This window comes from Dermacentor variabilis, chromosome 2, assembly GCF_050947875.1.
Source record: "Dermacentor variabilis isolate Ectoservices chromosome 2, ASM5094787v1, whole genome shotgun sequence".
In the NCBI taxonomy this organism is placed as follows: Eukaryota; Metazoa; Arthropoda; class Arachnida; order Ixodida; family Ixodidae; genus Dermacentor; species Dermacentor variabilis.
Window position 1 is genome coordinate 238614693 of NC_134569.1, and position 11469 is coordinate 238626161.

The following is an 11469-nucleotide window of genomic DNA, read 5'->3' on the forward strand; positions in this document are numbered from 1 at the left end:
GTTTTATTTCCTACCTTATCTAACCAATATCAAATCAAATCAGCTTATTATTATTACATCGTATGTTAATTACAGTATATAAGTATACAGATGAGGGTACATATATGGTGCCGAGAATCTGCCAGCGTCGCGGTGAACCGCCACTAAAGAAATAATGAAGCAAAAGGAAAAGTTAAACGCAACTGACGTTTTCTCCAACCACAACTCGTTCCACGAGCATACATACCAGCTGACTACGAACTGAATCCCTCTCCTGGTCCCTGGATCAGTTTAAACAAAGAAGGTTGAACTAACGGAGCAATAGCGATGCACGTGACTGTTGCAATAGATGGTGACAACTGAGCGCATCTCGAGTTAATTGCGTGGACACTGAATCGATGGAAAAACTGGCCTTCACACCCCAGGAGATGCCGATAACTACCGCCATCCAAAATGAATAAAAAATTGACAACCATTCCACTCCGTGAAGACGGAATGGCAGCGAGAGCTGACGACAGTCAAAGCTCACAAACCAAAAGCAAAGTGCTTCACCTCTGCCGCGCATCAGCCCAAAAGTAGTGCAATGCCGGGCCGACCCGCGGCAAAGGTGAAGCAGGCGTTAAGCACTCGCCATACGTGGATCGATCCAGGAGATAGTGCAATACTGGGCCCACCTGCGGCGGAGGTGAAGCAGGCATTGAGCACTCCGCTACGTACGTCCATCCCGACGGTAGTGCAATGCCGGGCCGACCTATTGCAGAAGTGAAGCAGGCGTTGAGCGCTCCGCATATGTTAGTCCATCCCGAAGGTAGTGCAATGCTGGGCCAAAACTATGCCGAAAAAGCTACGAGAGGTTAGTCATATACAAATTTCGCTGTAAAAGGGAGCAAAATGTTGACTGCTGAATAGATTATTTTGTCGACGCTTTAGGAATGTGTGTGTGGAGTGGTGTGGCGTTGGCGGGGAGGGGGAGGGTATGCCGCTTAATTTAGGGGGTGCCCCCCCCCCCCCCTGGGTACGTGCCTGCCTGCAGTGCAGTGTACTTCCTAAGTTATAAATGCAAAATGTGCATTTTGGTCAACTTGGCTGCACTGTTTTAATTGAAAGCAGTGGCAAAGATTCTGTTAGGCTTTTCTCTAAATATCCCCTTTTCTCTAAATATCTCCATTTCTCAGTATGTATCAGCAAGGCTGTACCTGGATTTGCTTGGTATTCAAACCACAGTAAACACACAATACAGTACACAAAGCAGTCTAGACAATGTGTGTTTTCAAACCATGGGATGAATGCTCAAGCTTATGTAAATGAATTTTATGATCTTGTGATTGCTCATTGTGAACGAGGTTACAGAAAAGTTTGTTGTTTTGCGTTGGTCAGTGACGTCTTCTACTAACGATGCCTGAAATTTCCACTTTAGTTCTGCCCACTTTTGGGCACATATCCGCACTTTTTACCAGGAAGGCTTTTTTCCTGGCCATAGGGGTTTTCTACTACCTAGAGAGAAAATCTCCCACTGTCTGTGAAAGTTCATATTAAAGGGCACTGTGACACTACAAAAGTGCTCAAGCATGAGTGGTGTGTTATGGAAACAAGTTGCTCCTGGGAACATAAACTGTGACGCCGCACCAGAGAACATGCCCTTACTGTTCTTTAACGTCATTCACTTCCACAGTGAACCAATTAGCCTTGCAATGCGTTTTGGGTGGTTGATTGTGTCTTAAACAGGGTTTGGCCTAAAACATAGCCATGGCTTCAAAAAATGCAGCTTTCTTGGAAATAAATCTTCTTCAGACTTGTTTTTTTATTTCTTCTGTAATGGTTTTACCATTATCGGTTGGCGACATATAAAGAATTAAGCAATGAAAACTGGAATATGCGTTTGAAACCCCGATGCACAAAGTGGATACAGAGTATATCGTCTTCCCTCCAACTGAAGCCAGCTACCTGTACTGTTCACATTTTGTATAACTGTACACCCTAGCACAAGTTCTTATACAGTTGAACCCACTTATAACGATATTCAAGTGCCATGATAATTCCATTGTTATAATTGCTATTTGTTATAACTGGGTTGCATGAAAAGTTCAAAATAAAGGGATGGCAGAGCTGTTGTGAGAAAATTGTAATGGCGGAGAGGCCAGCGCCCCTCTGCATCCGGCTGCTGATTGGGTGCACCCGTTTAACTGCTGCTTGGGCGCTCCGATCTCGTGTACCAAGCTGCGGCTGTCGGCGTTATAGAGTGGCACTGCTATAACTGTTAAGAGGGGTTACGGGTGGCAAGCGATATGCGAGCTCCGCCAAGGCATCGCATTGGTGGCCCCAAAAAGGGCCTTTTAAAAAAATGCGAGAAGGTTGCCACAGCAGCCTGTCAGCTTGAGAAATCCAGAAACACTGAGGCGAGATTGCCACGAGCATCTCGCCACGTACTTCTCACTGGCTTGTACGAGTAAACCCTATGTCTGTCAGCCTTGCATTCTTTATGCAAAGCTTGCAGACATCCTTCTCCAAGGCATCCAGGTGCTCCACGTAGTGCAGCGGAAGGTTCCTCAGAAAAACAAAGCACCGGAGGGACTGAATCGTCTGCCAGACCTCCTGTGAAGACAGTGTTGAGGCAGACTGCCCTACCACGTCATCGCAGCCGTTGTCGCCGTCACTATCCAATGCAAGCACGTTCATGATGATTGCCTGATCAGTTAGATGCACTTCGTTTCCAAATCTATGGCCGTTCACCTTCTTTTCACCGGCAACATCGTGCATTATCGATGATCCGTTTGCGGATCAGCCATCTTCTGTTTCGGCGGCAAATCATAGAAGGCTGAGAAACCACGTGGCCAGGAATAATTTCGACACAACCAACAAAGATGAATGTGAGCGATTAAACTCTTTGCATAACTGCGCTGGATGAGGAGCCAGTGAGCAATCTGAGAGCAGCACAGTTGGTGCAGTCCATTCGTGTTTCATAGGGTGGTGCAGTGTAGGGCTATGGGCGCTGCCCATTCGTGTTCGGAAAGGTGCAAGGGCGACGAGAGAGAGGCGCACGAAGAAGACTGGAAAATGAGCGCGAGGCAGCTGTTTCGGCAGTGGGCCATCGTTCAGTGGCTTGAATTTCTTTGTCATTTTATTTTTCCAAGGATTCCGCATTTCACTACCTTCAGGCACGGACACCCAGCAGTCAGACTTCATCGTTATAACTGATAATTCAGCATAGGGGCATTGTAGTAAGCGGCTTATTTAAGCATGGAAAACATACAAAAGTTGACGGTGCAACAGTTTCTCAATGTTATAACTGATATATTGTTAAAACCAGTATCGTTATAAGTGGGTTTGACTTTACCATATGTCTGCATTATAACGAAAAAGCTCATTACAGGCTGTTATACTGGGTGTTCATCTAAAATTTTTCAGGAACTTTTAAATACCGCCTGTTGCAGATAAAGTAATTGTAGTCCTTGAGCTAGATTATTCAGAGAGGCAGACATTACTTGCCTGAAAGATTCAAACACATTTAATTAACTAAAAAATTGCTAATTAACTTTACAGCTCATATTACAATTTATGAATTGTAGCTGGTGAGCTTGCAAAGTATATCCACTTGGAATGAATTTCCAGAAGTACACCAGTTTGTAGATATGTGCCACCAAATTCGCCATAAAAATTCACTGTCATTGCACTTTTTTTTTTCAAGAAAATGCTCTTTTATGCATTGCAGCACAAAAGTAACTGGGACACCCATGTATTTCTTGACACACTTTGGGAAATAATATCTCAAAGCTGGTGTCATCCTAAAGATTCATTTCAAGTGGATATGTCTTGCAAACTCACTAGCTATGAATCATAAACTGCAACATGTGCCATAATCTAATTAAGAAGTTATTAAGAGAATGTCTGTTGTTAGTTAAATATGTGTTTTGATTTCTCATGCTAGTGCTCTCCACCTCTTCAAATAATCTAGCTCAAGGACAAGGATTATGCTATGTGCCACCGGAGGTTATTAAAAATTCAATTTTTAATTACAATGTGGCAAATTTTCACTTACAATGTGGCAAACATAGTAATTTGGTGCCAACTAAACAGACTACACATTAATGCTATAAAATCTAACTTCATTTTCTCTGCTAAAAAGCTTTTCCTAGGGCCTGCATTGCTAACCCTTGCTTCCAGCACACTTTATCCTACTGAAAGTGTAGTGTTTCTTGGTGTCATTATAGATAAACACCTAAAATTTGATGAGCATGTTTTATCCTTAACAAAGAATGCAGCTTATGGGATTACAATATTAATGAAAGTTCACAATTTCTTTAATGTCAACACTCATCTCCCTTTACTACGCTTTTATGCGTAGGCATAATAATTATTGCATCATGGGGGAACACGTAACCCACACATTTATCCCTACTGCGGCTTAGCCAAAATCAAGCAGTTCGCATCTTCACTTGTAGCAGCTACACGTCAGAAGCATCTCCATTGCTCAGCTCTAATAATTTGTCATTACAGAAACTAAATACAAACACAGTAAAACCTCGTTATAACAAAGTTGGAGGTGGAGTCGCAATTACTTCGGTATAACCGTTAGTTTGTTATAGCCACTATCCATTTCTATCTACAATTAGCAAGCGAGAGAGGATGTACTCGCCACCAAATCTCACAGCAGCCCGCCACGCGAAAAGGAAAACGGCCGTCGCACGGGAAAAAAACACAAGCAAAAAAAACAGCAAGGAATTGATACTTTATTCACGCCAAACGGCTCATCGCTGATCGATGAACAGCACACCAGGTAGCGGCTCACTTCGCAGAAAAAAGGCCTTGATAGATTTTTGCCGTGCCTTCTTCAGGCGAATGATAGCTTTCGCAGCAGCAGCCGCTATTTCGAGTCCGTCCTCGCCGTCATCGTGAGCGCCAAAGAAGCGGCGCAGCAGGTCTGCCGCATTCAGCGCTTATGCGGGTGTCGGTACGTGGGGTTCGCCAATATTAGGCTCCGGGCTGTCGTCGACACATTCGTCACTGTCGTCATTAGGCACCCCCGTCATCGCGCCCCCGAAATTTCCGCCGCCGTTAGCTCTCCTGTCGTCACCGCGTCAGCATCGGCACTGATGTACGTGCAGAAGGTGTCGCAGTCGGGCACAACGCCGGCGTCAAGGAGGGTGTCCCACGACGCTAGGGCTTGGTCGCCCGCAGCACCCTCATTGGCGGCAGCACCGATATCTTCGCTGTAACCGCCGCTGCTGACTCCAAATGAGGCATGCCGGAAGCAATTGGCGATCGTGCTTGCCGGTACAGCCATCCAAGCAACCTGTAGCATTTCGATCGCCATGTACAAGTCGATCGTGGACTCGTGCTTCATGCTCTTGTAGAATCCGGATCCGGTCGATCACACGCTTGCGGTAGCCCGACTTAAAGTTTATGATAGGCCTTGGTCGAAGAGTTGCACAGCTGCAGTGCAGTTTGGTGGAAAGAAGCATAGCTCGATGTTCTTGAGCACAGTGGCAGTGTGGTGGGCCGCGCAGTTTCCCAGCGCGAGGCATATCTTACGGTTCTGCTTGCCCAGCCGTTCGTCCCACTCCCGCAGCCATGGTGCGAAAATTTCTCTCGTCATCCAAGCCTACACATAACTCACTTGGAGCTTTCGTTCGCCTTTAAAGCATCGTGGTGACGCACTTTTGCCCACCGCGAGGACCGGCACCTTTTCCGACCCATCCATGTTGGCACAATTAAAGCAACACGCTAGCGCGAACCAAGCTCTGCTTACCGCCCTGGTAGCGTTCACCTTTGAGGGCCAAGGTTTTTGCGGCAACATCTGGTAGAGCAGGGCCGTCTCATCCACGTTTAACGAATTCTGGCACTGTATTTTTTTTTCTAGCCGCTGTCCAACGTTTGTCTGCACCCACGCCACTGCAGCTTCGCAGTCGACAGACTGCGCTTCCCCGCTGGCAGCCCTGCCGACTATGTCGTGGCGCTCCTTGAAACGCTGCAGCCAGCCGACATTTGCCACAAAATCGTTGTGCCCCATGATGCACGCGAAGTAATAATAATAATAATATTTGGGGTTTTACGTGCCAAAACCACTTTCTGATTATGAGGCACGCCGTAGTGGAGGACTCCGGAAATTTTGACCACCTGGGGTTCTTTAACGTGCACCTAAATCTAAGCACACGGGTGTTTTCGCATTGCGCCCCCATCGAAATGCGGCCGCCGTGGCCGGGATTCGATCCCGCGACCTCGTGCTCAGCAGCCCAACACCATAGCCACTGAGCAACCACGGCGGGTATGCACGCGAAGTCCCTCGCTTTGCTCTGCAACAGTGTCCCACTCACAGGAGTGCCGCTTGCTCTTGCGTCCAAAAACCACTTGAAGACCGCCTTCTCTACAGCTTCGAAAGCGGGGGCTCGCAGCTTCCTTCTGTCGCCTTTCGCGCTACGTGCGACAGCTTCTTAGCTGCTCAAAATCGTCGACAGCGTGCTCAACGCTGTGCTGAAATCTTCGGCCACATTTTTCTTCTTCACGCCGTACTCGACGGCTTTCAGCATAGCCACCTTCTGCTCGATTAAAATATCGTTTTGCGCTTCCGTTTGCCGTTGCCGTCGTCCATCTCCTTTCTGGCGGCGGGAACTCGCGCCGATATCCTTGATGCGCACGAAAACGACAAGCAACAACGAAAACCGCAGTCGGCGCCACCCCACACACGCAGCAGAAGGGCGGGCGGGTCCACCAGTTCCACGGGAAAGGGGAGGCCGGTGGACGCGCACGGGGGACGCGCATGTCGCGCGCGACAAGACAGACCTGACGGGTGCTTAATGGTCAGTAAATGTTCTTTGTGGAAAAAAAAATTGCGGACGATTACGTTACTTCCTAATGCGAAATTTGAGCGCAGCTCTTGAGCTGTTTCGGCTTTTCGATATATTGAGGCAAAGAATTCGTGCAAGACACGTATGTACAGTTACAGACAACTTTTTATTCACACATACCTTCTTCGACAAGCATTCCACTCCCAGTTCTTGACTACCATGAAGAAAGCTGTGTGGCCGGAGAAATAGATGGATATATGCTCGACTTTTTGCACCAATGCTTGCTTCGATCGGCGTAGCGCACCTCTGGATATTGACGGCGACGGCGCTGGGCCTCTGCTCAGGCAGCTCGTTTAGCAGCAGCCTTCCACCGGTTGCTTCGTTCATGGCTCGGAAAGAACTGGCTGAGAATAAACTATTTATACAGGCAGACGGATTGTATTATTGTATGAACCGTATGTGAGCCTCGGACAATCCGTCTGGTGCGGAACATTTCGCACCAGCCGCCGCAAACGGAGCGTAGCGTCGCGCAACTGCCTCGCTTATCGGGAGGTCGCGGGAGGCAGCGCTATATAGACGCATAGGAACGTTGCGAGGTGAAGAGATGGCAGCTACTGACTAACGTCGCTGACGCTGCTAGCGAGTCAGCTGAAGGTGGCTCTGCGTTTCGGCTTGGGTATCGCGCACCGGGATACGCCGTCACCGAGCCGGCGCTTCGGCAACCGGAGAACACAACGCGCGGTCGCCGCCATGGAGGAGGGGGGGAGGGGATGAAGGGTACAAGCGGTGGCGAACGGCGGAGGCCATGCGTTTCGGCTTGGGCAGCAGCACGTCATCGAGATCAGCCGCCGCCGAGCCGGTACTGATTGCCGCCGCACAGGCGGCAGCCCGCCTGAATTGTATCACTTGATAATAATCGACGGACAAGGTGTGGCATTAGAGGAGGAGCGAAGAGAGCAAGGCTCGCGCCGTGCGCGAGAGATGGCGCCAGGAGCGCGCGCAGCTTGAGCAGAGCGTTAGCCCCGGCTACGGAGCTGGTTACGGCGAGGGTCGACGGCGCCGCGAAAGGCAGGAACGGGTGCCAAAGAGCTGCGCTCTAAAAAGAGGTTCGTTATACCCATTGCGTGGAAATTTTCGCTTCGTTAAAACGAGGTTTCTATACATGGGCATCTATTGGAATTTTAAAGGGAATCACGATTGCTTTGTTATGTCGATTAGTTCGTTATATCCAGTTTCGTTATAACGAGGTTTTACTGTACTCGCTTAGAACACTTGTTCACAAATCTGTTAACAGGAAGCTCCCATTCCCTATAATTACTAAAAGCCAGTATTTTCACTCCACATCAACTCCTTTTGCTTCTACCAACTATTTATTACCAAAATGGTAAATTTATTTATTACCAGTTATGGTAAACTTACTACTAATTTTTCAGCCACACTACTTTGGAACTCATTATCGTGTCATATTAAGATACTCTCTCATTTTTACACATTCAAATCAAACGTCCAAAAATTATTGCACTCAGTATAATTATTTCATCATTACCATTTGCTTTGCTTGTGTTTGTTTGCTTGCGCTTTGTGTTATTAAAACATTTTACACTGTTAGCTAGTGACACATTTAATACAGTGTCTTGCTTGTTTGCATATAGCTGCTTTGTATTTGCATATCTTACTCATTTCTAACGGTAGGGCCCCTGTACAGTCTGTTGACTATGGGATCTCCCTCTGTATGTTTGTATAATTCTCATTTGTAACATTATTATGCATGATAAAGAAGTCTCAATAAAAAAATAACGATAGACGTTGGCACTGTAAGCACCATGGTTGCTGCACACGTACCCAACAACCATGATGTGATTCAAGCCTGAGGCAACAAAGGATAACCGTGCATGTGCTCAAAAGCCTTTAGCCGTACATTGGCAGCTAATATCATGAGTAGGTGAGTTAGCTGTAGTCAACATCATTGAAGGGGTCCTCCAAGAAAATGAACTACATAATGAGTGTATTACCACTTGCTATCTGTGTTATGGGCAGCCATGGCATCTGCTGCCGCAATACACAAAGAATTTCTCACATGCGAGTATTCAAGTAGTGGTGAGCATTTCCATGCTCACTGCTTGTGGGGACCAAGGAGACGTAGGCAAGGCTAGCAGGATTTTATGAAGCTCACTCACGGACTCTGGTAGCAGTCATGCTTCCTGTGTACAGTCTGCACATGGAAGGTCCCTCCCCTCTCCCAAACTTGCTGGCACAGGTCTGCTTGCACGACGGGAGGCTTTGGTTTAGGGGCAGCCACCTTGGGACGCAGTAATTCCCACAAGAAATCCATGTTTTGGGCCAGACTGCATTCAAGACAAACCGGACCACCCATGACCCTAGTAGTATTGTCGTAGCGTCACAGCAGTCCTTAGAAACTCGCATAGATAGTGGGGCAAGATTTTGCTCTATGTACAAAGTATAGAAACTCTCTGCTTGGCAATAGGTCATTATGCTCATCATTCAGCTGAAGAGTTGCCATAAGATTTGAGACAGTGCTCCTTGTAAGTCAAATGACCTACACTACAAAATCTGTGATTATGAAGGCATTGTTTCACGCTAGGTGTACATCGCAATTTTCAGTAGCAAGCCCACAAGTTTCACCCTCTTGCAGCAAATGGTGTGAAGGTAATTTTGGATGTACTGGCCTCGCATACACATACCTTCAAGTGCAATATTGCAAAATTCTGGCAATAAGAGGTGAATGTTCTCTTCAACGTCCCTTTAAACAGTCCTGGACTGACCCCACTTGCAGCCAACAGAAAAACAGCAAACACTTTTTATTTTACTGTAGCATGATGCATGGAGTGAAGGAGCCATGCTGCCAGCTCTCGTAATCTCATTGGCTCGTTCTGGCCACAGATCTCACCGGTATGCCAATTTACTGTGACACACATCCCACGTGCAATGAAATGAAGCCTGCCATCATAGGTTGGCAGAGTGAGCAGATACTCGCTTGTACTCACTCACCCATATTGTAATTATTGTAGTACATGCACTCTCTCTTACTCGTGTGCACTCACACTCGCCAACAGTCACCCACATCCATACTCGCGTCCACTGACCCTCGCCGACTTCTGTTCATACTCGCGTTAACCAGCACTCACTCCTGTTTATGCCCATGTCCACTCACACACTTATCACTCACTAACGCTCTTATCTCACAGCCTGTGGAATGATTGCACAGAGAGTACGAGTTGGACAACTCATGAGCGAGTATGCCGACCTATCCCTACTGTTGAGTAGGAATTGACAGCCATTGAAAGCGTGTGCATCTGCCACTGTGTGTGCTGATCGTGTCCATTTTGCTTCAGATGTGCAGCCTCTGCAGTGCCGACAAGCAAGCACAGAGCCTGGGAGCCTGAAGAACAACGCTTAGCGGATGCTGCTAATTCATAATGCCCTACAAGGAAGTCGTGCCGATCGCTACGGGCACTGAAACGGTTTTAAAGGTGCAGAAGGGTGGTGTGCACGCCAAAGGAAACGTGTGTTGAGGGGGACTGTTAATAAAAGGAGATGCCGTCCAGAGCAACCTTTGTGTACAGAGAGTATATGCATGTGTTGATGATCCAGTTTTCATGTAGTTATAATAAATAGAAGCTCCATGTAACTGACAAGAATATATAATTGAATTAAATAAAGAAATGTTTGTCGCCAATATATTATAGTGCACCAAATATACGCTTACAGGCCTGTAACCAGTGGGGAGGTTAAGGGGTCCTCACCCTCTAAAATTACTGCCATGGCGATATACTGCTCAGTACAACTTGCATATGTGTAAATTATATGTACAAGTCAATATATGCATTGTATGTTTATACTATCGCATATGTCAGCGGTGTGCTTGATTCACACATGAAATTAAGTGAATAAAATTTATTCAACATGGTAACTGTTGTCCCCGCAACACCTTTGCCAAAGATATTTTCTGGGCATGGACATGTATGCTTGAAACGAATGTTGAACTATGTATTTTCGTGTCGGACGCGACTCCGCTATAACAAAATTTGACTCAGACTAATTAAGAGGTTTTTATAACGTCTCGGAAGAAAGACTTCGGCATTGCGTCATCGGCCGTCTAAAAGACGAGCGTAGTGATAGAACAAAAGTTATCGCTGTAAAAATAACGTGCATTTCGGCAGAACACGCATTGGGATAAGTGATGCAATTAAATATATTCTATATAATACGTGTACATTGACATCTCTTTAATAAGAACTAAGTTAAGCCGAATTCTCGCATATAACGAACAACACGGTAACATTTGGTTTTCCGTTGATTCAATGCAAAAAAATCCGTTTAGGACGAACTGCCTCACACGTACTCATCCGTTAAGACGAACATTCGGAGTGAGCGTCACTGCTACGGATCCTGGAGGCTAGCGTGCCTCGATGTGGCGCGCCCGCGGGCGCGCGCATCGTGGCACCGTACTGGAAGCCTGCGGCGCACATCGCCCGTGGACAGAGGTGGAAACGAGCAGGAAACCAGAAAAAAAGTTAGTGACGTTTGGCTTCGTGAACATGGGTGACGCGCAAGCGTATGGGTGCTATAGCGCACAGGAAGCTAACGGCCGTCAGTGCGCTTAGGCACCCACACTATATATCCACACTGTCCGCATCGCAGCTCGTACACTAGATAGGGCTCGCGCGGTCGCACCATACGCAGCAGC

The 11469-nt window shown here is 47.0% G+C and overlaps 1 protein-coding gene across 1 annotated transcript in view; it reads left to right on the top strand.

Annotated features, from left to right (window-relative positions):
• Positions 1-10692, top strand: part of lt (vacuolar protein sorting-associated protein light) — a 214925-nt gene extending 204233 nt beyond the window's left edge. The window contains exon 23 of the mRNA XM_075682740.1: positions 10115-10692. Coding sequence (XP_075538855.1) covers positions 10115-10165 — 51 coding nt within the window. The 3' untranslated portion in view covers positions 10166-10692. The remainder of the gene's footprint in view (positions 1-10114) is intronic.
• The last annotated feature ends 777 nt before the right edge of the window (positions 10693-11469 follow it).